The sequence below is a fragment of the Cherax quadricarinatus genome, chromosome 40 (genome assembly GCF_038502225.1).
Source record: "Cherax quadricarinatus isolate ZL_2023a chromosome 40, ASM3850222v1, whole genome shotgun sequence".
Lineage (NCBI taxonomy): Eukaryota > Metazoa > Arthropoda > Malacostraca > Decapoda > Parastacidae > Cherax > Cherax quadricarinatus.
In genome coordinates this window covers 5651067-5678706 of record NC_091331.1, presented here as the reverse complement: position 1 = coordinate 5678706, position 27640 = coordinate 5651067, and the positions used below count along the sequence as shown (strand labels likewise).

Sequence of the window (27640 nt, the reverse complement as noted above, 5' to 3'; positions counted from 1 at the left end):
ATGAGGGCGTGGGTGTTGGCAAATGTGAGGATATTAGTAAGGTCAGGGCTGAAGATGAGGTGCGAGGGTGTGGGTGAGGTCAAGGCAGTGGTTAAGGTCGAGGGAATGGAAGAGGTCGAGGCAGTGAGTGAGGTCGAGGCAGTGAGTGAAGTCGAGGCAGTAGTTGAGATCGAGGCAATGGGTGAGGACACACAAGGGAGGGAATTCCTCTAGGACGTATTGCTTCATCATCAGAAGGATATTTCGAGTATTAATCTTGAGTTCCTTCAGTTTCTTGTACATCCTTTCATACCGTACATACCTGCGCGCGTACCGTGACACACTGACAGCAGGTAATGAACTATGCAACATAGAGTAGATTGATTTTTTATATGAAAGAGTGATGGGAAGGGTGGTAGGGTAGAACTTCATGGATTTCTTGTTAACTTTGTTGACATTCTTATTTTCTTGCTTAACCTCTTGTCCTTAATGTCAATGGGCATAGTATGCCCAGAACAATGTTATATCTCTCTTCTCTGACGCCGAGGCACTTTCTATGATTCTGAACAGTGAATGCATCATCTCTAGTCCCTAACGTCAAGGGATCCCTTACGCCCTGAACAATGATCCATCTCTCTTTGACGTCAAAGGACCTTCTATGGCTCTGAACAGTGCTCCATATCTCTGACATCAATTGTCTATGACCCTGAATAATGATCTTCGCCTCGCTGACATCAATGCATCTCCTGCGACCCTGAGCAATGTTCCACCTCTTCTCTTCCACCTTGCTCTGATTAAGTCACCTACTGATATGAAATTCTTAATTCTGTTCCTTCCTTCAGTGTTATTGTTTCTAAGTTAAATAAGCAATATAATTTCTTAAAGCTCTATATAAAATAGGTGAATAAGGATTCTTGTCTGTTGACAGGGAGGAGGCAGCAGTAGACGCAGCAAACCACGGCGGGTGGCGCAGATGGAGGAAGACCTGCGAGCGGCCCTTATTCTCTCCTTCTGCAGCCCTTCTACTGTCCCTTATAAGGTTATCGCCGCACCAGATATCTCGTAACGTCAGTGTATGTGTATACTCACCTAACAATGTATGTGTATACTCACCTAACAATGTATGTGTATACTCACCTAACAATGTATGTGCATACTCACCTAACATGTATGTGTATACTCACCTAACAATGTATGTGTATACTCACCTAACAATGTATGTGTATACTCACCTAACAATGTATGTGTATACTCACCTAACAATGTATATGTATACTCACCTAACAATGTATATGTATACTCACCTAACAATGTTCGAGGAGATTTGAGCTCAGGTTCTACCATCGACTGGTGTAGATCATGTCTGACTGTCACCCTAACTATGGTGGAAACCATGAATTAGTCAGCCTACTCCACTCTCCTGACGCTCAGTGACAAACAGGAGTTTATCACCCTATTAGATACCACTGTTCTTCTTTTTCTATTCTCTCACATGTCGAATAGTACGTCCTCGTCGATCTTGTTTACATCCAGTTAAGTGTACCTATTTAGGAATGATCTGAGGGGTATGAACAACAGGTCACACACATAACAAATTAAAATTAAAGTGAAAAATGTTTTAAGAAAAAACAAAAACTTTATCAAAATTATTTGTTTATTTAATGTTTAAAGAAACAGTACGCCAGGTAAATAATTAATATTTCAGATTATTAACATCAACTCCTAACACTTAATTATTAAAACTTCCTAGCTAAAATCCTAAATGAACTGTAAAAAGTAACTTATCTAAGTTGCAGGGCGCCAGTACATCCCCAGGTGCAAAGTATAAGGAAAAAAAAAGCTTTCACTCCTTAGCGTGTAGTCTAGTTTAATAGCTTTAACAGGTACCCATCCTGTTAACTCCTAGTCTCGTCTTAGCATCGGACAAACTCGTCTATCACTGCCCTGTCTATCACTGAGCACGACGAATTTTTCTCCGACGTTGTCACTACTCTTAACAGCCTCACTGTATCTTCCCTCCTTGCTGACGGAGCCACCTTTGACAGACTCCCTCTTCGACTTTTTGACAGCAACTGATTTTTTACACAAACTTTGATAATCCTTCCTTCAGCACTCCTCACAGCCCTTCCTAACTTTACCTTTGTTGTCCTCTCCACCCTTATTCATCCTTTGATCCTGCATCAATTCCTACCCTGTAGTGTTATATGACCCTAGTAGGTTTAACACTTCTTTTTGATAATAATAATAATAATAATAATAATAATAATAATAATAATAATAATAATAATAATAATAATAATAATAATAATAATAATAATAATAATAATAATAATAATAATGTTAGCTCCTAGTACAAGTCACTGCTATGTCTCAGATAACACTGATTCATTTATTCCATTCATTCATCCCATCCCTGGCAACAACACCCCTCCCCCACTCGTCATAGATCTAAACTTACTCCCTGTTCAGAACATCCACACTTACTACTGTGCAATCTGTATCTACAGGACCTAAAATTCCAATATTAACCTTGACCTAAAACACTTTCTTGATAGTTGTGACAGGATCCACAGGCATAACACCAGACACAAACATCTCTATGACATTCCCCGTGTTCGACTAAACCTTTACAAAAATTCAATGTACTTCAAAGGACCTAAAGTCTGGAACACCCTACCTGAAAACTCTAGAACTACAGACACATTCATCACTTTCAAAACTACAATTAGAAAACATCTTATCTCCCTGATCCACCCGGACAACTAACTACATGATAACCACCTGGTGGTTCACAATTCCACTCACTCACCCACTGACTATGAAGCCAGAAATACTAATCTTAATCTTGAAATAATAAATCCTAACTAGTCATAAGTTTGTCTATGATACTCCAATATAGACACTTTGTATTGTGCCAAAACAAAAGCATTCACATTGCTAAACTCACAAATTATGATGTAGTCACTTAGCCTTAATACCATAATCTGTAAGGATTTAATGTTAAGAATTAATCTAAGTCTGCTCGAAATGCCGAGCCATGCTAGGTGTCCTAGTGGCCCCCTCTATAATTAGTATTTTATAACATGTAAACCACACAATACCCAAAACCTGTAAACTCCACATTGTAACCCTTATAGAGAATAAACTTGAATTGAATTGAATTGAATCCTGGAGGAATACATTTCTCCTCGCGCAGTTGACAAGCACTTCTCAGATCTGTCATTTCAGCAGAGCCTTCAACATAGGAGGGATGTGGGTGGCCTTACTGTTATGTACAAGGCCAATATTGTCAAAGTACCACACTTGGATCCACTTCGAGGACAGCGTGAAACAAGCTTTTATGCCACAAGACGGGCAGAAAGCAGCAACTTCACTCTGGCTGTACCCTTCTCCAGAACATCACTCCATCTGAGATCATATATACCCAGGATGACTCGAGTATGGAACACATTCGTACAGCATAATGATGTCAACGAGATAAAGTCAGTTGATCACATGAAAATGCTGGCCCACAGATGGCTCCAATTTCATCCTGTTCCCTACTTGTATGTCTCATAACAATAAAAATGCTTTCAAATGAGCTGATGTAGGTAACAGCTCTTAGCTTGTCAATAAAGCTAGGGATCCTTAACCTTGTCAAACCCTGTGAAAAAAAGAAGAAAAAGACAAGAATTCCTCATAACGTCAAAACTAACATGTTCTGGCGATTTTAACCGTAATTATATAAACTCGATAAACGTCTTAATATTTACTTTAGAAGTTAACGGAAAAATGACATTAAATAAATGCAAACATAATGGAGTGAATGAGATGTGAGTGAGAGCTGGTTGTGTTACAGGTGTTGGAGGAAGGTCTGAGGGCAGTAGAGGCATCCTTGAGGCAGCTGGTGGGTATAGTGAGGCCCTACAACACTCTCCTCACACTCTTACATCATGGATACACTCACCACATCCACCATCTCCAAACACGCCTTGCAAATCTTCAGGTAACGCCTCTCATATATATATATATGTATATATATATATATATGTATATATATATATTTATACGTATATATATATATTTTTTTTTTTTTTATTATCACACCGGCCGATTCCCACCAAGGCAGGGTGGCCCGAAAAAGAAAAACTTTCACCATCATTCACTCCATCACTGTCTTGCCAGAAGGGTGCTTTACACTACAGTTTTTAAACTGCAACATTAACACCCCTCCTTCAGAGTGCAGGCACTGTACTTCCCATCTCCAGAACTCAAGTCCGGCCTGCCGGTTTCCCTGAATCCCTTCATAAATGTTACTTTGCTCACACTCCAACAGCACGTCAAGTATTAAAAACCATTTGTCTCCATTCACTCCTATCAAACACGCTCACGCATGCCTGCTGGAAGTCCAAGCCCCTCGCACACAAAACCTCCTTTACCCCCTCCCTCCAACCCTTCCTAGGCCGACCCCTACCCCGCCTTCCTTCCACTACAGACTGATACACTCTTGAAGTCATTCTGTTTCGCTCCATTCTCTCTACATGTCCGAACCACCTCAACAACCCTTCCTCAGCCCTCTGGACAACAGTTTTGGTAATCCCGCACCTCCTCCTAACTTCCAAACTACGAATTCTCTGCATTATATTCACACCACACATTGCCCTCAGACATGACATCTCCACTGCCTCCAGCCTTCTCCTCGCTGCAACATTCATCACCCACGCTTCACACCCATATAAGAGCGTTGGTAAAACTATACTCTCATACATTCCCCTCTTTGCCTCCAAGGACAAAGTTCTTTGTCTCCACAGACTCCTAAGTGCACCACTCACTCTTTTTCCCTCATCAATTCTATGATTCACCTCATCTTTCATAGACCCATCCGCTGACACGTCCACTCCCAAATATCTGAATACGTTCACCTCCTCCATACTCTCTCCCTCCAATCTGATATTCAATCTTTCATCACCTAATCTTTTTGTTATCCTCATAACCTTACTCTTTCCTGTATTCACCTTTAATTTTCTTCTTTTGCACACCCTACCAAATTCATCCACCAATCTCTGCAACTTCTCTTCAGAATCTCCCAAGAGCACAGTGTCATCAGCAAAGAGCAGCTGTGACAACTCCCACTTTGTGTGTGATTCTTTATCTTTTAACTCCACGCCTCTTGCCAAGACCCTCGCATTTACTTCTCTTACAACCCCATCTATAAATATATTAAACAACCACGGTGACATCACACATCCTTGTCTAAGGCCTACTTTTACTGGGAAAAAATTTCCCTCTTTCCTACATACTCTAACTTGAGCCTCACTATCCTCGTAAAAACTCTTCACTGCTTTCAGTAACCTACCTCCTACACCATACACTTGCAACATCTGCCACATTGCCCCCCTATCCACCCTGTCATACGCCTTTTCCAAATCCATAAATGCCACAAAGACTTCTTTAGCCTTATCTAAATACTGTTCACTTATATGTTTCACTGTAAACACCTGGTCCACACACCCCCTACCTTTCCTAAAGCCTCCTTGTTCATCTGCTATCCTATTCTCCGTCTTACTCTTAATTCTTTCAATTATAACTCTACCATACACTTTACCAGGTACACTCAACAGACTTATCCCCCTATAATTTTTGCACTCTCTTTTATCCCCTTTGCCTTTATACAAAGGAACTATGCATGCTCTCTGCCAATCCCTAGGTACCTTACCCTCTTCCATACATTTATTAAACAATTGCACCAACCACTCCAAAACTATATCCCCACCTGCTTTTAACATTTCTATCTTTATCCCATCAATCCCGGCTGCCTTACCCCCTTTCATTTTACCTACTGCCTCACGAACTTCCCCCACACTCACAACTGGCTCTTCCTCACTCCTACAAGATGTTATTCCTCCTTGCCCTATACACGAAATCACAGCTTCCCTATCTTCATCAACATTTAACAATTCCTCAAAATATTCCTTCCATCTTCCCAATACCTCTAACTCTCCATTTAATAACTCTCCTCTCCTATTTTTAACTGACAAATCCATTTGTTCTCTAGGCTTTCTTAACTTGTTAATCTCACTCCAAAACTTTTTCTTATTTTCAACAAAATTTGTTGATAACATCTCACCCACTCTCTCATTTGCTCTCTTTTTACATTGCTTCACCACTCTCTTAACCTCTCTCCTTTTCTCCATATACTCTTCCCTCCTTGCATCACTTCTACTTTGTAAAAACTTCTCATATGCTAACTTTTTCTCCCTTACTACTCTCTTTACATCATCATTCCACCAATCGCTCCTCTTCCCTCCTGCACCCACTTTCCTGTAACCACAAACTTCTGCTGAACACTCTAACACTACATTTTTAAACCTACCCCATACCTCTTCGACCCCATTGCCTATGCTCTCATTAGCCCATCTATCCTCCAATAGCTGTTTATATCTTACCCTAACTGCCTCCTCTTTTAGTTTATAAACCTTCACCTCTCTCTTCCCTGATGCTTCTATTCTCCTTGTATCCCATCTACCTTTTACTCTCAGTGTAGCTACAACTAGAAAATGATCTGATATATCTGTGGCCCCTCTATAAACATGTACATCCTGAAGTCTACTCAACAGTCTTTTATCTACCAATACATAATCCAACAAACTACTGTCATTTCGCCCTACATCATATCGTGTATACTTATTTATCCTCTTTTTCTTAAAATATGTATTACCTATAACTAAACCCCTTTCTATACAAAGTTCAATCAAAGGGCTCCCATTATCATTTACACCTGGCACCCCAAACTTACCTACCACACCCTCTCTAAAAGTTTCTCCTACTTTAGCATTCAAGTCCCCTACCACAATTACTCTCTCACTTGGTTCAAAGGCTCCTATACATTCACTTAACATCTCCCAAAATCTCTCTCTCTCCTCTGCATTCCTCTCTTCTCCAGGTGCATACACGCTTATTATGACCCACTTCTCGCATCCAACCTTTACTTTAATCCACATAATTCTTGAATTTACACATTCATATTCTCTTTTCTCCTTCCATAACTGATCATTTAACATTACTGCTACCCCTTCCTTTGCTCTAACTCTCTCAGATATATATATATATATATATATATATATATATATATATATATATATATAATATATATATATATATATATATATATATATATATATATATATATATATATATATATATATATATATATATATATATATATATATATATATATATATATATATATTCAATTCAATTCAATTCAATTCAAGTTTAATCTCTATAAAGGTTACAATGTGGGGTTTACAGGTTTTGGGTATTGTGTGGTTTACATGTTATAAAATACTAATTACAGTGGGGGCTACTAGGACACCTAGCCTGGCTAGGCATTTCGAGCAGACTTAGATTAATTCTTAACATTAAATCCTTACAGATTATGGTATTAAGGCTAAGTGACTACATCATAATTTGTGAGTTTAGCAATGTGAATGCTTTTGTTTTGGCACAATACAAGGTGTCTATATTGGAGTATCATCGGCAAACTTATGACTAGTTAGGATTTATTATTTTAAGATTAAGATTAGTATTTCTGGGTTTATAGTCAGTGGGTGAGTGAGTGTAATTGTGAACCACCAGGTGGTTATCATGTAGTTAGTTGTCCGGGTGGATCAGGGAGATAAGATGTTTTCTAACTGTAGTTTTGAAAGTGATGAATGTGTCTGCAGCTCTAGAGTTTTCAGGTAGGGTGTTCCAGATTTTAGGTCCTTTGAAATACATTGAATTTTTGTAAAGGTTTAGTCGAACACGGGGAATGTCATAGAGATGTTTGTGTCTGGTGTTATGCCTGTGGATCCTGTCACAACTATCAAGAAAGCGTTTTTGGTCAAGGTTAATATTGGAATTTAAGGTCCTGTAGATATAGATTGCACAGTAGCAAGTGTGGATGTTCTGAACAGGGAGTAAGTTTAGATCTATGAAGAGTGGGGGTGGGGGGTGTTGCCAGGGATGGGATTTAGTGATTATTCTTACTGCGGCTTTTTGTTGGGTTATTATTGGCTTTAGGTGTGTTGCTGCAGTTGAACCCCAAGCATAGATAGCATAGGTGAGGTATGGATATATAAGTGAATGGTATAGTGTGAGAAGGGCAGTTTGCGGCACGTAGTATCGCATCTTGGAGAGGATCCCCACCGTTTTGGATACTTTTTTTGTTACGTGTTGGATATGGGTGCTGAAATTTAGGTTGTTGTCGAGGTATAGGCCAAGGAATTTGCCCTCATTATGTCTGGCAATTAGTGTTGTCTATCTTAATGTTAAGTTGCGCAACACCTGCTCTGCTACCAAACATAATATAGTAGGTTTTGCCAGGGTTAAGTGTAAGTTTATTGGCTGTCATCCAAGTCGATATTTTGAGCAGCTCCTCGTTAACAATGGTGTTGAGGGTGGCAAGATTAGGATGGGAGATGACATAAGTCGTGTCGTCAGCAAAGAGAATGGGTTTCAGGTGTTGGGATATGTTTGGAAGATCATTGATGTAAATGAGGAAGAGCAGGGGTCCAAGGACACTTCCCTGCGGAACTCCAGTATCAAGTGGCCGTATTGATGAGGCTGTGTCTTAATGGTGACATACTGATACCTATTAGAAAGGTAAGATTTAAAATATGCAAGCGCATGGCCTCTTATACCACAGTGGTCAAGTTTGTGGAGTAGGATGCCGTGGTCTACTGTGTCAAACGCTTTTCTTAGGTCCGTAAAAATTCCTAGCAGATATTCCTTATTTTCAAATGTTGTGTAAAGCAGGTCTAGCATTTTTATAATTGCATCATTAGTGCTTTTATTTTTCCTGAATCCAAATTGGCAGGGGTTGAGTATGTTTTGTGACGTTATAAATGAATATAGTCTCCTGTGCACGAGTTTCTCGAAGATTTTGGAAAGCAATGGTAAGTTTGATATTGGCCTATAGTTGTTTACGTCTGTAGGGTCACCACCTTTATGTATTGGTGTAACCCTTGCTGTCTTGAGTAGTGTCGGGAAGGTGCTAGTTTCTAGTGGCTTGTTAAAAAGTAATGTAATAGCATGCGAAAGGACATGGGCCACTCGCTTGTACAATAATGGTGGGACGTGAGACAGAATCCCCGAGTTATTTTTAAGTGACTTTATGATCGCAGTGACTTCCGTGGGCTCAGTTGGTACAAGATAGAAGGAATTTGGGAAATTCCCATCTAGGTAGTCCCCGGCACGGGCATTGGTACGTGGGATTTTACTGGCGAGATTAGATCCTATGTTTGAGAAGAAGTCGTTTATCTTGTTAGCTGTGTCAGTGGGATGCAGTGGTGTTTCATGAGGTTTAGTTAGAACAATATTCTTGTTTTTTTTTCAGTTTGTGGGTCCCCAGAATCTGGGAAAGTGTTTTCCAGGTCTTTTTTATATCTCCTCTTGTGTCAGTGAATCTGCTGGAGTAGTACAGTTGTTTGGCTTTCTTATATAATACAAAAATCGCGAACAAGCGATACAGGATGCAAAACAACCACGGGGTAGTTGAATGATAACCTAGGCCTTTCGTGTAGCAATCAACACATCATCAGGAGTTTGCAGTGTTGCAGAAGAGGACCTCCTCATTTTTTCTGCAACATTGCAAGATCCTGATTATATATATATATATATATATATATATATATATATATATATATATATATATATATATATATATATATATATATATATATATATATATATATATATATATATATATACACACACACACACACACACACAAAGTATGATGTATGAGTTGGAGAATGTTTCTGACGTATTATGATTCAGACGCTGCTGGAGAATAACATGTCGTACGGATGTCAGCATAAACCAGAAGTGACCCGCCTCAGCACTCTTAACTCTGACCTCCACTACCGTCTTCAAGATTCTGACCTCCTGCTCGGTGACCTCAAGAACCAGGTTTTCAAGGTAAGAGGTCATATTGTCAATCAATAATATGATTAGGCTACATTTCCGTGAATTTATATATTTAAAATTGATAATAATGAAAATTATAGGTTTATCAAGCGCATCAAATATAAGGTACACTTTTAAGTTAATGATTCTCGTGTTGTCAATAGTTAGTAATTTAATATGTTTATTATGCACCCCATACCCATTCTGTGGGCGGTAGTCAAAAAATTACAGACACATTATGGGTCCAGGAACTAGGCCCCAAAGTTTTGATAGCTATGCAAGTTACTGTCCTTAAGGCTAAAAGTGGTATATTAATATTTTATAATAATGTATTGTAAGTAAGTGTAATTACTACTTGAAAGTTTTTGCCGATTATTATTATATTTATGTGAAGCGTTAAACCCGTGTGGGTTATTTAGTGCAAAGATTAGTGGAGGCCTGATCCCCTGTCCGGTAATACGGTCTGTTTGACCTGTGTCTTTAATAGACTGAATATACCTCAGTGTAACGTTCATGTGACTGACTTCACTAAAAGTATAATGGAGCTGAATACATTATTCCCACAAAGAGCTCATGACAATTGTAACTTGACTGGCTAACAGACGGCTGTCATCCACTGTCCACTTTGACGCTATTTAAAGTTATTTTCGGTGTACTGTTGTTCATAATTTCTTACGCGTTCATTTATGTAATATACTTATTCTATAACTATTTTATTGTATGTTTAATCTTTAGTCTGCCTGAGATGCATTGCACAACTGGTGGCTTTTCCACGTACGACAGAAAAATATTTAATGCTAACCTATGTAATGATATGGAAAATAAGCTTTTACTTTATTTACATTAGCAGGATGTGTATAGAGTAACTGCCACCCACTGGAGGGTCTGGTATGTATAATAATAGTAGTGTTAATCTATTACGCAGCTTGAGGAACTGCTTGGAGAAGAGAGACGTCGAGGCCAGTGTCTGGAGGACGAGACACGGAGACTGGAGGGTCAGCTGCTGGAGGTGATCACCGCCGTTGCTGTCTCATGTTAGTTAAGGTGTAGTAGGAACTGTCATTGAACTTGAAGAGAAGCGTCTGGATGCTTATGAAAGAAACTCGACCAAAGAAATTGGAGTTATCCTTCCCTTACCCTGATCAAGCATCATTACCTTCCATTTCACATGCGGTGTGTGGCGCAGATTTAGTTCCTCGCGAATGTATAATAAACGAACCAACATTGAGACAGTATAACATCATGTATTAGAGTCACTGTATCTTTCGACCTCATACCAAGGATCTGCTGAAGAGGACTTTAGAGTGAGGGCCGTGTTTTCTTCTATGATACTGTCTCAATGTTGGTTCTTCTGTCAGAGTGTCTGTATGTTGGTTAGGTGGTGACATTCACAATAACATGCGAACAGATACAAATCATATTAGTGATTAATTAGACGTTTAGGCTGTGTGTACAGTGTGGTACAGGCTGTAATAACACAAGCACTTCCGTGCCTGGAACAACTCACAACTAACCAACGAAAAAGGAAATGGAAACAAGGGGTCATTTCGGTCCATTGTAGACCATTATCATGTCGCAAGTGATAATGACCCAAGCCTGACAGAAACGTTATCTAATTTCCAATTTGTGGGTTACTTTCGATAGCTGACACTGGTGTGTCTCGCAGGCTAGGGTCAGATTAGATAACAAATTCCTCCTGGCTTGGGGCCTCTAGTCAGTATGATGACCCGCTGTTGGGAAGTATAGTCACATGACCGAGTCCTTCCACTAGCTTACTGGTCCAACTTTTTAAATATTTTAGATAAAATCGTATTAATTCAAATAATTTTACGCAGGCGAGGGTGGAGGCCGGAGCACTGAGAAGGAAGGTCGCCAGCCTCCTGGGTGACCGACCATACTGGGACCCACAACTCCTCAAGGTCGCTCTCTGCAAGTGCAGGTCAGACGTATCTTTTTTTTGGTATTATTATTATTATTATTATTATTATTATTATTATTATTATTATTATTATTATTATTATTATTATTATTATTATTATTATTATTATTATTATTAGCGAATAAAACTGATCTATGTCACGTTCTACAAGGCATGAGAGAGAAGCAGTGAGCGTTGGGTTACCATTATTATACTCTGCATGCACGACTAGACTTACTACTACTACTACTACTGCTACTACTACTACAACTACTACTACTACTGTTGCTGCTGCTACTACTACTGCTACTACTATCATTACTACAACAGTTACAACTTTTGCTACTACTACTACATATAAAGTAATATATAATTAATAATAGCAATAAAAATACGATGATTATGTTTAGCAATAAACCCGTGTGGGTCATCTAGCACAAGGAGTGGCAGATGCTCGATTCTCCATCTCGAAGTGCTCGATGAACACATTAATGACCAAGAGTTTAACATCAGGGAGGAGCTGAGTGAGAAGACTCGCCTTCTGCATGATATTGAACGCCAATATCGCGACGTTGTGCCTAGGGCTGACTACGATCGTCAGCAGCGCCGCCTTACCACCCTCAGCAACGCCCACAAGCAGCTCTCTCACGCCCACGACATGCTCAAGGATCAGCATGACGCCCTCCTTGGTACGTCGCCAATCCTTCATGCTGGCTAGGTTCCTCTTCACCTGGGAGTAGACAGGTACCTGGGTGTTAGTTGACTGTTGAGGGATGGTACCATGGCAAGGGCGGCACCATGGCGGGGGTGGCACCATAGCGGGAGTGGCACCGTGGAAGGAGTGGCATCATGACAATGGTGGCAACATGGTAGGGGTGGCACCATGGCAGGAGTGGCACCGTGGAGGGAGTGACATCATGGCAGGAGTGGCATCATGACAGGGGTGTCACAATGGCAGGAGTGGAATCATGGTAGAGGTGGCACCATGGCAGAAGTGACATCATGGCAGGGGTGGCACCATGGCAGGAGTGGCATCATGGCAGGGGTGGCACCATGGCAGGAGTGGCATCATGGTAGGGGTGGCACCATGGCAGGAATGGCATCATGGTAGGAGTGGCACCATGGCAGGAGTGGCATCATGGTAGGGGTGGCACCATGGCAGGAATGGCATCATGGTAGGAGCGGCACCATGGCAGGAGTGGCATCATGGTAGGGGTGGCACCATGGTAGGAGTGGCACCATGGTAGGAGTGGCACCATGGCAGGAGTGGTATCATGGCAGGGGTGGCGTCATTGGTGGTAGTAACATAACTTACACAAGGTCAGGCTTTGAAATAAACTCAGTAATTTTTCATTTAGGCTTTGTGTACATAGCATATAATTTTGTCACAGTAGTTTTGAGTCTACACAGATGTTTTAGGTACGTAAAAAGTATATTATATTAATGTAACTCAGGATAACCCTGTATAGTACACAAATAACCCGCAATCACGAGACTGAAACTTACTAAGACATTTCAGTAGTCACAAATTCTCCTGTTAAGTAAAAGAAGAAAAAAGACTACCATTGAAGTCTTTAGGGTAGGATAACTACTCTGACTTAACCTGGAAACTGAATGGCGTGAGGGAATGTCAACAGCTCCTGACTTACGGGTTATATTAAGACCTGTGACTGACGAGATGCGTTGGCTGATGCGTTGACAGGTGTGTACGAAGCAGCTGTGACAGAGAGGGATGAGTTGAGTGCGGAGAACCACACGCTGCGCCGCGCCGCCACGCCAAGACCAGATTGGAACAGGTAGATCACTTCTTGTAAGACCATATCTTGAAAGTCTTGATGGCTCGCAACTAGTCATCTAGCCTACTCAATATTGCAACTGTAGAGGCCGCTTATCATCGCTTATCATGAATTATTAACTGACCAAGACCTGCCTCTTCTACACCAGGGCAAATAAGCCTACACCGAAAGGTGTATTTCTAAGTTCATACGTACCTTTTAACTATAATGGGGCTTCAAGCATACTTGACGTTGAGAGTTAGTTTAATATGTTTATTATGCACACCATACCCATCCTGTGTGGAGTAGTCAAAAAATTACAGAGGTACATAATAGGTCCAGGGACTGGGCCCCAAAGTTTTGATAGCTGAACAAGTTACAAAGCTAATAAACTTTTACATGTCTATATCTGTCACAATCATGGCCAAGTTACAAAAGTAATGAACCATCTACATGCCTATACATAGTCACAATCATGAACAAATTATAAAGTAATGAGCCATTCACACGTCCACTCCGTTGAGAAACACGATTGTTCACTTGCTTAACAATCCTTGCAGCTTTAAATCTAGATTCCAGACCTTCAACCGAAGCACTGATTTACGCATTGCTGTTGTCGTTTCTGCTCTCTTTGCTGTTAATGGTCTTGCTGTCACTTGTGTTCTTTTCCTGTGCAGGGCAGCTGAGTACGTGGAGGGAGGCATTAGTCGCTGGAGGGAGCTGTCTTGTGGTAAAAACAGCGACCAGTTGGTCGACGTTCTCATCTCCGAGCTGACAGGCTCTCAGCTCTCCACCTCCAGTGAGTTCATTGATTGCAAGGTGGGTACACATTTAGTTTAATGTGTAGGAGCGACATACACTGGTCAGTACACACGTAGCTCGCTGTATAGGGACGATATACGCTGGTCAGCACACACACTTGGCTCTCTATACAAGAACGACATACACTGGTCCCTACACACCTGCCTCGTTGTATAGTGACGACATACACTAATCACTACACAGGGATAACAAGCATGGTATAGGCCCACCTAAGCAATAATGGACAATACCGTCACAAGAACAATTCACAACTAGCTCACAAATTGGAAATGGAAACTAGAGGGCGTTGTTATGCGTCCTAGCGATTTGCACATCAATGGTTCAAGAAGGCCCGAAGCAGCACCTAATTTTTAGTTTTAATTTTTTAGTTGTGAAAAAAGAGTGACAATATTTACCAGATTTTTTGATCTGATCATTTGAGCTTCCAGTATTGACGAGAAGAAGAGATCAAGAGCACCTCAGCAATAGTTGAGGTACTCTTGCAAATATATTTACCAGGTAACATCAAACGTTTCCTCCTTTGTAATGAGAGCCAGTAAATTCAGTAATAATCATAAAATATAATTCACCATAAACACGCGCTTAGGAAAGGAACCTGGTCACGACGTTTCACTCCCTCCTGGACCATTGTCAAATCACAACTGACTTGGCACAATGGTTCAGGACGGACCGACATGTCGTCAAACTTTTTTTTTTTCCGAAGTGAGAATTTTTGGTGCATTTTCCAGCCACGATGTGTTGTGACATTTTGTTCTTCTTGAAATATGTGACGAAGTTCATATTTTAAACATTCAGTTTGAAATTGTTATATGTATTCAGATCTTTCCTCAGTTTCATTTAGATGTGAATATGGTTACAAAAGCTTGATTGTTCATAATCGTGTGGAAACTATACAAATAATGGTAGTTGATTGTCAAGGAAGAAGAGTAAGAATATTCGTGTCAGTTGTTACTAATATGGTGTGAGGTGTATGATATAGTGTGTGTGTGTGGGGGGGGGGAAGGGTTGTGTATGTTTTGTGACTATGTGGAGGACAGGATCACCCTCCTACCTGAATGTGTCATACCGGAGGGTATGTCTGTGGACATGGCGTGTAGGACAATACACCAACCTACCTAAATGTGTGTGTACCTATCTATATGTACTCACCTATATGTGGTTGCAGGGGTCGAGGCACAACTCATGGCCCCACCTCTTCGCTAGTCGCTACTAGATCACTATCTCCCCGCTCCAAGAGCCTTATCACACCTCTTCTTAAAGCTATGTATGGATCCTGCCTCCACTACTTCACTCTCCAGATTGTTCCACTTCCTGACAACTCTAAGGCTAAAGAAATATTCCCTAACATTCCTATGACTCATCTGAGTTTTCAACTTCTAGGTGTGTACTCCTTGTTCCTGTGTCCCATCTCTGAAATATTTTAGCCCTGTCCACCTTGTCAATTCCTATCAATATTTTATACTGAGAGGAACTGGCAAGGTTCCTTATAGCCCTCCTATCTTCTAATGTCATCAGGTTAGATTCTCTTAAACTCTCTTCGTAAGACGTACCCCTTGGCTCCGGAACTGGTCTTGTTGCAAACTTTTGCACTTTCTAATATCTTGACGTGTTTGACCAGATATGGGTTCCATACTGGTACTGCATATTCCAATATGGGCCCGACGTACACGGTGTACAGAGTCATGAATGACTCAATACTTAGCTGTCGAAATGCTATTCTCAGGTTTGCTAGGCGCCCATATGCTGTAGCGGTTATTTGGTTGATGTGCGCCTCAATAGACGTGCTTGGTATAATGCTCACTCCAAGAACCTTTTCCTTAAGCGAAGTTTGCAGCCTTTGATTCCCTAGCCTGTACTCCGTCTGCGGTCTTCTTTGTTCCTCCCCAAGCTTCATGACTTTGCACTTGGTAGGGTTAAACTCCAGGAGCCATTTGTCGGACCAAGCCTGTCAAAGAGCCCCTTGTAATCTTATCTGATCCTCGTACGCTTGTATTCTCATTATTTTCATATCATCAGCGAAAAGGGACGCCTCTGAATCAATTCCTTCAATCATATCATTCACATATACAAGAAAAAGCACCGGACTCGGGACTGACTCTTGTGGAACCCCACTCTACACATGAACCCACTCTGACACCTCATCACGTACCTATACTCGTTGTTTCCGTCCTGTCAGATATTCCCTGATCCATTGCAGTGTTTTCCTTACTATTCATGCCTGCTCCTCTAGTTTGTGAATCACTGTCTTGTGTGATACTGTACTCACCTATTTGTACTCATCTGTTTGTGGTTGCAGGGGGGTCGAGTCTTAGCTCCTGGCCTCGCCTCTTCACTGGTTGCTACTGGGTCCTCTCTCCCTGCTCCATGAGCTTCATCATACCTCGTCTTAAAACTATGTATGGTTCCCGCCTCCACTACGTCACTTTCTAGGCTATTCCACTGTCTGACAATTTTATGACTGAAGAAATACTTCCTAACATCCCTTTGACTCATCTGACTCTTCAACTTCCAATTGTGACCTCTTGTTTCTGTGTCCCCTCCCTGGAACATCCTGTCTTTGTCCACCTTGTCTATTCCGTGCAGTATTTTATATGTCGTTATCATGTCTCTCCTGACCCTCCTGTCCTCCAGTGTCGTCAGGCCGATTTCCCTTAACCTTTCTTCATAGGACATTCCCCTTAGCTCTGGAACTAACCTGTGTGTGTGTGTGTGTGTACTCACCTAGTTGTACTCACCTAGTTGAGGTTGCAGGGGTCGAGTCCTAGCTCCTGGCCCCGCCTCTTCACTGGTCGCTACTAGGTCACTGTGTGTGTGTGTGTGTGTGTGTGTGTGTGTGTGTGTGTGTGTACTCACCTAGTTGAGGTTGCAGGGGTCGAGTCCTAGCTCCTGGCCCCGCCTCTTCACTGGTCGCTACTAGGTCACTCTCCCTGAACCGTGAGCTTTATCATACATCTGCTTAAAGCTATGTATGGATCCTGCCTCCACTACATCGCTTCCCAAACTATTCCATTTCCTGACTACTCTGTGACTGAAGAAATACTTCCTAACATCTCTGTGATTCATCTGTGTCTTCAACTTCCAACTGTGTCCCCTTGTTGTTGCGTCAATTCCTCTCAGTATTTTGTATGTCGTTATCATGTTCCCCCTATCTCTCCTGTTCTCCAGTGTCGTCAGGTCGATTTCCCTTAACCTCTCCTCGTAAGACATACCCCTTAGCTCTGGGACTAGTCTTTTTGCAAACCTTTGCATTTTCTCTAGTTTCTTTACGTGCTTGACTAAGTGTGGGCTCCAAACTGGTGCCGCATACTCCAGTATGGGCCTAACGTACACGGTGTACAAGGTCCTGAACGATTCCTTATTAAGATGTCGGAATGCTGTTCTGAGATTTGCTAGGCGCCCATATGCTGCAGCAATTATTTGGTTGATATGCGCTTCAGATGTGCCTGGTGTTATACTCACCCCAAGATCTTTTTCTTTGAGTGAGGTTTGTAGTCTCTGGCCCCCTAGACTGTACTCCGTCTGCGGTCTTCTTTGCCCTTCCCCAATCTTCAAGACTTTGCACTTGGTGGGATTGAGCCAATTGCTGGACCATGTCTGCAGCCTGTCCAGATCCCTTTGCAGTTCTGCCTGGTCTTCGATCGAATGAATTCTTCTCATCAACTTCACGTCATCTGTGTGTGTGTGTGTGTGTGTGTGTGTGTGTGTGTGTGTCTGACAGGGAGTGTAGGACAATATACCAGCCTTTCTAATTGTGTGTGTGTGTGTGTGTCTGGCAGGGCGTGGAGGAGAGTGTGCCAGTCTACCTGAGGTATGAGGGCAGCGTCAGGAACCGACGTCTGGGCAAGCGAGACGTCTCGCTCGTCATCGACGACATCTGGAGAGAGAAGAGGAGGCTGGCAAACAAAGACCCCATGGACGAGTTTGTCGATAGCTACTTCAAAGAGAGGTGAGGTCTGGTCAGGTCTTAACCTCATCCGGAAGACATGACTTTGCAAAGTAATATGAAAATGCTGATATATAAAGATTTTTTTTAAATGATTTTAAACGTACAAAGAGTGTACTTCCCACAAGTTACATGTAGCAAGTACTTTCAAGGGCTGCGATGGATGTAAGTGTGACTGACCAAACATGCTCACAGGTACCACATGGAGGAGGTGAGAGCAGAGTGGTGTTACTCCTTAGCTGACGCCTGCCAACGACTTGCTTACGAGGAGCAGGTCAGTTTCATATTAGTTTAATATGTTTATTATGCACCACATACCCATCCTGTGGGCGGTAGTCAAAAGATTACAGAGGTACATAATGGGTCCAGGGACTGGGCCGCCACAAAGTTTTGATAGCTGAACAACTTACAGTGGTTATCTGGAGGTTATTCCGGGGATCAACGCCCCCGCGGCCCGGTCCATGACCAGGCCTCCCGATGGATCAGGGCCTGATCAACTAGGCTGTTACTGCTGGCCGCACGCAGTCCAACGTACGAGCCACAGCCCGGCTGATCCGGCACTGACTTTAGGTATCTGTCCAGCTCTCTCTTGAAGGCAGCCAGGGGCTTATTGGCAATTCCCCTAATGCTTGATGGGAGGCTGTTGAACAGTTTTGGGCCCCGGACACTTATGGTGTTTTCCCTTCGTGTACCAATGGCGCCCCTACTTTTTATTGGGGGCATTTTGCATCGCCTACCCAGTCTTTTACCTTCGTAGGGAGTGATTTCTGTGTGCAGATTTGGGACCATTCCTTCCAAGATTTTCCAAGTGTAGATTATGATATATCTTTCCCTCCTGCGTTCCAACGAGTACAAGTCAAGTGCTTCCAAGCGTTCCCAGTAGTTAAGGTGCTTGACAGAACTTATACGTGCAGTAAAGGATCTCTGTACACTCTCTAGATCTGCGATTTCACCTGCTTTGAATGGAGATGTTAATATACAGCAGTATTCCAGCCTAGAGAGAACAAGTGATTTGAAAAGGATCATCATTGGTTTGGCATCTCTCGTTTTGAAAGTTCTCGTTATCCATCCTATCATTTTCTTTGCACGTGCGATCGTGGGACTGTTGTGATCCTTGAAAGAGAGATCCTCAGACATTACTACTCCCAGGTCCCTTACATTATTTTTCCGCTCTATTGTATGGCTGGAGTCAGTAGTATACTCTGTTCTAGTTATTATCTCCTCCAGTTTTCCATAACGGAGTAGTTGGAATTTGTCCTCATTGAACATCATATTGTTTACCGTTGCCCACTGGAAAACTTTGTTTATATCTTCTTGGAGGTTAACCGCGTCCTCAGCAGATGACAGCCTCATGCAGATCCTAGTATCATCCGCAAAGGATGATACGGTGCTGTGGTGTATATCTCTGTCTATGTCTGATATGAGGATAAGGAATAAGATGGGGGCGAGTACTGTGCCTTGTGGAACAGAGCTCTTCACTATGGCAGCCTCCGATTTAACTCTGTTGACCACTACTCTTTGTGTTCGATTTGTTAGGAAGTTGAAGATCCATCTCCCCACTTTCCCAGTTATTCCTTTAGCACGTATTTTATGGGCTATTACACCATGATCGCATTTGTCAAATGCTTTTGCAAAGTCTGTGTATATTACATCTGCATTCTGATTTTCTTCCAGTGCATCCAAGGCCATGTCATAGTGATCCAGTAGTTGTGAGAGGCAGGAGCGACCTGCCCTGAACCCATGTTGCCGTGGATTGTGCAGATTTTGGGAATCCAGGTGATTTGCAGTCCTGCTTCTTAGCACTCTTTCAAAGATTTTTATGATGTGGGACGTCAGAGCTATTGGTCTATAGTTCTTAGCTAATGCTTTGCTGCCACCTTTATGGAGTGGGGCTATATCCGTTGTTTTAAGTGATTGTGGAATTTCACCCATGTCCAAGCTCCTCCTCCATAGTGTACTTAGGGCACGCGAGAGGGGTTTCTTGCAGTTCTTAATGAAAACAGAGTTCCACGAGTCTGGGCCCGGGGCTGAGTGCATAGGCATGTTGTCAATGGCTTTTTCGAAATCTATCGTAGTTAGGGTAATGTCGGAAATCTGGCATACATTTATGGAGTTTTGAGGCTCATTCATGAAGAAATCATTTGGGTCGTCGATCCTCAGACCGATTAGTGGTTCACTAAACACAGAGTCGTACTGGGATTTCAATATTTCACTCATTTCCTTGTTGTCATCTGTGTAAGTCCCATCCTGTCTGAGTAAGGGCCCGATACTAGATGTGGTATTTGCCTCGTTTTTGGCATATGAAAAGAAATATTTTGAATTTCTTTCAATTTCACTAATAGCTTTAAGCTCCTCCTGCCTCTCCTGGTTCCTGTAAGAGTCATTTAACTTAAGTTCGATAATTTCCACTTCCCTGGTCAGCGCCTCCTTTCGTGTATCAGATATTCTAGCACTCCTGAGGAGCTCAGTGACTCTTCGTCGTCTTCTGTAGAGGGAGCGTCTTTCTCCAGTTTACTCCTGCTCTTCTTCTTTCTTAGGGGAATATGCCTAGAACATGCTTCGGCTGCCAGGAAGTTGATCCTTTCAAGGCACTGGTTTGGATTCATGTTATTTAAGACATCTTCCCAACATGTTTCGTTTAGGACATGGTTTACCTGGTCCCAGTTGATGTTCTTGTTGTTGAAGTTGTATTTTGTGAAGACACCTTCACAGGTACATGCATTCTGCTGATCACGACCCCTATGCATGTACGTCTGGACTTCGATTAGGTTGTGCTCAGAATTAGTTGTTTTTGATATTCCTATGTCTCTTATCAGGCCCTCATTATTTGTGAATATAAGGTCAAGTGTGTTTTCTAGTCTTGTTGGCTCCACTATCTGCTGGCTTAAGGTGTGTTTTTCGCAGAGACTTAGTAGCTCATGTGTGTGTGACCTTTCATCTGCGCTACCTCCGGGGATTGTTTCAGCTATAACATTATTTGCTACATTCTTCCATTTTGTATGCCTTAGGTTGAAATCACCAAGCAGTAAGATGTTTGGGGATGGAGCTGGAAGGTTTTCCAAACAGTAATCAATTTTCAGTAGCTGTTCCTTGAACTGTTGTGAGGTTGCATCTGGTGGCTTGTATACAACCACAATGACTAGGTTTTGGTTCTCGATCTTTATTGATAGAACTTCAACTACCTCATTTGTGGTGTTCAGCAACTCCGTGCAGATAAGGGACTCTTTGACATACAGGCCAACCCCCCCTTGTTGCCTGTTTTTTTCTGTTTATATCTGGTCACAATTGTAATGAGTTATTTATGTAGACATTTATACTCTTTTTGCTATATAGCATTAACTAAACTACAGTAGGCTTCTTTTTAATTATAATAATAATAATTTGCTATACTAGTGACGCTTTGCTTCCCGCTCCTATTACATGTTCAGTTGTTTTCCAAAAATTGCCTTCTCAGTGGCGTCGCTAGGGCGGCATCTTTAGTGTCACTCCCATGTAATCCAAGGGCTGGGGGATGGGGGGTGTAAACTACAGTTACGTCACTACTGCATGACCAATGACTAATGTTTAGCAATGAGAACGTTTAAGGGCCATAAACCGAAGAGAATACTTCTCAACTTTATTAATGATAAAATAAATAATCGTAGTAATATTGAGTAAACATAAACTCAAATACCACTTTGAGTACAGCCAACAGATCCTACATTTATTCATCTTCAACAATGCAAAAAAAAATGAAAAAATAAAGAAAAACATTGCAATATCAGAGAAACACTAGTTCCGATTTGACCTTGAGTACAGGTAACATCTCAGTGAATCTGATCTTACATTTCCTTGCCTTCAATCCTGCAGGATCATTTATCACATCACCAAAACCAATGATTTTCCCTATTGTTACAAAAAACGCGATTCTAAAAGCTTAGAGATATCCAGTGAATACTAGAAAGGACTGCCCTTCTAGCATCCAGCCTGTTACTGGGTTTTCGTAACAATTAGTCAGTATCCTTGTCCAATTATCCATTAGAATTCAGTATGATTCAGTAGTGCTTCAGGATTACAACTGGTAGGCTACTAACTAGAGAAAATAAAATTTAACAAATTAAATTAAATTAATCACAGTAATCAAAATAATATTAATCACTTCTCTCGTGTACAGTAGTATTGTGCTGATAGCACATATCACATTTTTAATTCTTAAGTACCGTCTGGTACATTAACATTTAATAAAATATTACAAATATGTACAATTAAGTTTGTGTGTATGTGTGTAAGTGCTCTAAGTAGTTCGCTAGGTCTCAAGACTCGACTAGACTTGAACAAGTGACTGACAAAGTCCTCAAATAAACTAACTTCTTGACCAACTGACAATCAGAACAGTCTGCTTGAACAATAAAAAGAATGCTAAGCCCAATAGCAATATAACAAGCAACTGCGACACAAAATCAGGAACAAGGAGATAACATAACGACACTAAGTAGGGACCATCTGCAGATCCTCTACAAAAGTCACAAAACTCCCATACTACTGAATCTAAGTTCAGCATAAGAAAATCCCCGACTGTGATAATACACAGATACCAGTACAAATTAGGTCAGAAGCTACAGCTCAGGACCTGAGTTGCTCAGAGTGTCTATGCGACACACAACCTCAGTACAATGTCGAAAATCACTAAGTCTATACAATGTTCTGTGAACAGAGTCTCCAGAACTAACAAGAATAATGAGACAAGAGACTATCTTCCAACAAGGGCCAATAAGGGAGATTTAGGCACTTGTCAGGAATACGTCCAACCACCAAGAGAGTCTAGACCAGACTGAATACTTCAGGCGAGGTGAGGACATCCCCCCTCGATCACGTGATAGCTCCGTGGACAGCTGCAGCTCAGGAACAGAAGCCGGCAGAGTAACGAGCCACAAGCGATAATTACAGTAGTTAGACAATCAAGACTTGAACTTTGAGCACATAATATATGTGTTACATCCTACCTAACAACATAACTAAGTCAAATAATAATATAAAGCAATATATTCACGATTTAGCTATTATCGCAAATGTAAGCAGTATAAAATTATATGAAAAGGTAATAAACATGTAATATATATACATAATATATATTGCAACCCATTCAAGGGTTGCAACACCTATATAGGCCTATTTGTATTCTGTAATCATATAATAGGCGACATAAAAATGAAGGATTCTTCTCTTATGTTGGTGCAGCACTGTTTTGTGCATTAGTGTCACCTTCTTTAGAGGCTCTGTGGTGTCACCCGGGGCGGCCCATCCCCCGCCCCCGCCTTACGACGCTACTGACTGAATGAACATAGGTGGGCGGCTTCTCTCCTGGATCAAAACCTTCCAGTCCAACAGAAAGACTTTAGTGCTTTTTCCGAAGACATAGAAGCTTATTTAATGAATATGAACTGTTCATGCCTGATATAACACAGTATATTACTAAGTGCTATTCTCGTGCAATCCAGTTGTTGATATCCAGAAACTGAAGTGAACAAAAGCCGCAAAAATTTCTTCTCTGATCATATATTGTTAAAATAAAGCATAAATAGGGAACTTCTATGTAAAACCAAAGCTTTAAAATGCTAGTATCAATAAGGTAATTTATTCTCTATGCATTTTCAGTGTTGCTGGAAAGACGCAATGTTTAGCAGCAAAGTTAAAAATGATGTAAGCGTTTTCCTTCATCAGATCGGTCTATTCTGGGGCATCCTGTGTGGTCAGGTCCAGGAGCAGGTGTACCACCACCAGGTCGATAGTGTCAATAACCTCTACGACGTCCTCAAAAGCCGGGACCCCGAAGATAAGGTCAGTCATATTGAATGATCAGTGTTCCAGGTCACCTTTATCAGTGTTCCAGGTCATCTTTATTAGTATTCCAGGTCATCTTTATCAGTGTTCCAGGTCATCTTCATCAGTGTTCCAGGTCATCTTTATTACTATTCCAGGTCATCTTTATCAGTGTTCCAGATTATCTTCATCAGTGTTCCAGGTCATCTTTATCAGTGTTCCAGGTCATCTTCATCAGTGTTCCAGGTCATCTTTATCAATGTTCCAGGTCATCTTTATCAATAATTATTTCCTGGGTCTCCGTTTCTAAGCGTGACTTTCATATATTGCATCTTTCATTTGAATATTTCATAAAATAATATGCTAGAATATTCTATAGATTAAATCACACAGAAAGCAAAAATTCAGGATAATAAAATTAAGTTTTACAGATGAATGGCGAGTTATGAATAAGAAATAAGGTACGACTGAATTATGGTAGGCATTAAGCTCACTAGCGTTACAGAACAGGTGAAAGTTTTTCTTTTCCGGGCCACCCTGCCTTGGTGGGAATCGGCCAGTGTGATAATAATAAAAATAATAATAATAATTACAGTTAATCGATTTATGCTCAGTCTAAACATGTACAAAAAATTTAATATTTGCTATTCTAGGTTATGTTGTCAGTCAGCTAAATCACCAGCCAGCCTAACAGCCAAGTAGTCAGCTAATCAATATACCTCCCATGACAGGGAGTGGTGAGCCGAGGGGAGGTGGAGGCGGCCATAAGACAAGTTTTTCCCCTCAAATCAGAGAGTAATGTCAAGGTTCTCATGGAGACAGCGGCTCGAGCTTCCTCACTCAAGGACCCCACGGTCATCAAGTATCATAACCTTTTCTCCCAGGTGAGTCAGCCTTCCTTAGGAGGCAACTTCTTTCAGATGAGACAACCTTTGTAATAATTTAGGTAGAATTATCGGCAATATGTTGAGTAAAAGGACTCGTGTGCAACAAATATGACATTTTATAATGACAGCATTTCACTCTCCATGAGCTTCGTCAAGCCTTTACTTAACAAAGCTCACCAGTAAAATGGCATATTAGTTGCAGTTCAACATCTTTTTTATGCATCCCATACCCATCCTGCGTACATGTGTCCATCTACCTAACAGAGGCAACTTTCTCAGATGAGGCTCATTCGCCGCTTAATATCGGTCAAGGATGCACTGAAACGTATTTCAGTTTTCTTTTCTACTTTGTGATTTAAGTAAGTTTATTCAGGTTAACACAAATACAGTTACATAGATTATCATACATAGCAGCATATGTGTAAAGAACCTAGGATAACCCAAAAAATTCAGAGTGACTTGTTTCCATTGGGGTCCTTTTCTGAAGTCTCCCAGATGTACATCTTCATCTCATGTGAAGCAACAGCATATAAGGTACATAATAAACTAGCCCCTTATGCGGCTAGTTTATTATGTACCATCACAGGATGAATTGCTGGTGCACGGTAAACCAGCCGCTCAGGAGGCAAGAATACTAATATATTGGGAATGAAGAAGCATCTTGTGCCGAAACGTTTCCTTTAGCTAGATTCCTGAAATGTACATAAGTGCCTTCATTCACATTAGATGATGTGTTGGTGTACAGGGCAGCACGGGAACCAGGACGGGGCTCGTCACCGAGGTGACACAACAAGCGAGGGACGAGCAGGACGCCTACATCCAGGAGGTACTTGATGAACTGGGGTATGCTGCTATGGACGTCTCCGTTAACGAGTTGAGTCGCGCCTTCACCATTGTCGACCCCAGGATAGGTGAGTGTTCCCTCTTGCCCCAGGATAGATAAGTCGCCTCAGGATAAATGAGTCTTCCTTCTCGCCTCAGGATAGGCAATTCTCCCTTTTCACTCCACGAGAGGCGAGACTTGCAACTTAGTAATTACCATTTTTTAGTGGTAATAAGGTACATGTTTTGAGATGGTATTTGTATATTGTATTGTGCACATTAGCTATATAAAAAAATGTAAAATGTGAAATGACTGCATTTTTTTTGTTGTAACTATTTCCAGTGGAGTATGAAAAACACTCCTTGACTTTTGTAATCCTGTTCTTTTGCACTACCACTCACAGGATGGACATGGCGGTGCAATAAACTGGTGTATATACACCAGTAGATGTATGAGCTGTTTTAATGACCTTTCCAGAGCAACGGGAGTTGGATGCATACCTGGAATGGATCTTCAATACCACTAAGAACCAACTTAAATCTACCGCCCCTATACCTCTTCCCTTGCTGGCAGCCAGACTCCAGACTGGTCATATTGTCAGGGTAGGGGCCAGGTCCTGAGCTGTGAATCAGTGTGGGGGGACCAAGACTTCTGCTGTGGACCAGTGTGGGGGGACCTGGACCTGAGCTGTAGACCGGTATGGGACACAGTTCCAGAGCTGTGGACCAGTTAGGGGGGACCAGGACCTGAGCTATGGACCACTGTGGGGGGACCAGGTCCTGAGCTGTGGACCAGTGTGGGGGACCAGGACCTGAGCTGTGAACCAGTGTGGGGGACTAGGACCTGAGCTGTGAACCAGTATGGGAACCAAGTCCTGAGCTGTGGACCAGTATGGGAACCAGGTCCTGAGCTGTGGACCACTGTGGGGGGACCAGGTCCTGAGCTGTGGACCAGTGTGGTGGACCAGGTCCTGAGCTGTGGACCACTGTGGGGGGACCAGGTCCTGAGCTGTGGACCAGTGTGGGGGGGGACCAGGTCCTGAGATGTGGACCAGTGTGGGGGGGGACCAGGTCCTGAGCTGTGGACCAGTGTGGGGGGGGACCAGGTCCTGAGATGTGGACCAGTGTGGGGGGGGACCAGGTCCTGAGATGTGGACCAGTGTAAATTGTCATAACTATTAAGGAAGCGTTTAATGATTTATTTGTAAATAAATTCATAAGCGCTAAACCCGCGGGGGTCATGCAGAGCCTGAAGAATGGGAAGTATTCAAAATTTGATCCATTGAAGGGAATGTGTAACTATAATTCCTCATATCAAATTATTATTATTATTATTATTATTATTATTATTATTATTATTATTATTATTATTATATAAAAAGCCTGCGTTAATCTTGCGCCTAGAAATAAATTAATTTTAGTTATGTTTCGACATATGTAACATTTACGTTTGACATATTTTTGTGTGGAAATGTAAAATAATAAAGTGAAATAAATATTAACTTTCCAGTGTTTTTTTTTCAAATATCATTTCCAAGTAATTTAAAAAAAATATATATATGCCCTGATCCACCATGAGGCCTGGTCACAGACCGGGCCGCGGGGGAGGGCGTTGACCCCCGAAACCCTTCCCAGGTATATATAACGTAATGGTGAGTGGTGGAAGGGATTACTCTCTCGGGTAATTTCGTCCATATACCGTACTTCCAGGTCTGCTACCTTACCGTCTGACACTTTCCATGTTTGTTACTTTTCCCTGTCTACT

At 41.6% G+C, this 27640-nt stretch overlaps 1 protein-coding gene across 1 annotated transcript; it reads left to right on the top strand.

The window, feature by feature from the left end:
• Positions 1–26675, top strand: LOC128687156 (translin-associated factor X-interacting protein 1-like). The gene is made up of 14 exons (XM_070092566.1): positions 1–141; positions 908–1018; positions 3818–3964; positions 9781–9921; positions 10835–10943; positions 12238–12516; positions 13530–13623; positions 14280–14421; positions 18201–18370; positions 18563–18641; positions 24068–24184; positions 24898–25050; positions 25799–25964; positions 26354–26675. The coding sequence occupies exons 1-14, from the start codon at positions 1–3 to the stop codon at positions 26494–26496; spliced, it is 1992 nt and encodes a 663-aa protein (XP_069948667.1). The 3' UTR covers positions 26497–26675.
• Positions 26676–27640: the final 965 nt, after the last annotated feature.

Coding starts and splice junctions, on each gene's coding strand:
- LOC128687156 (XM_070092566.1), top strand. CDS start 1: ATGAGGGCGTGGGTGTTGGCAAATGTGAGGATATTAGTAAGGTCAGGG. Junction 3,965..9,780: donor CACGCCTTGCAAATCTTCAG/GTAACGCCTCTC, acceptor ATTATGATTCAG/ACGCTGCTGGAGAATAACAT. Junction 24,185..24,897: donor GCCGGGACCCCGAAGATAAG/GTCAGTCATATT, acceptor CTCCCATGACAG/GGAGTGGTGAGCCGAGGGGA.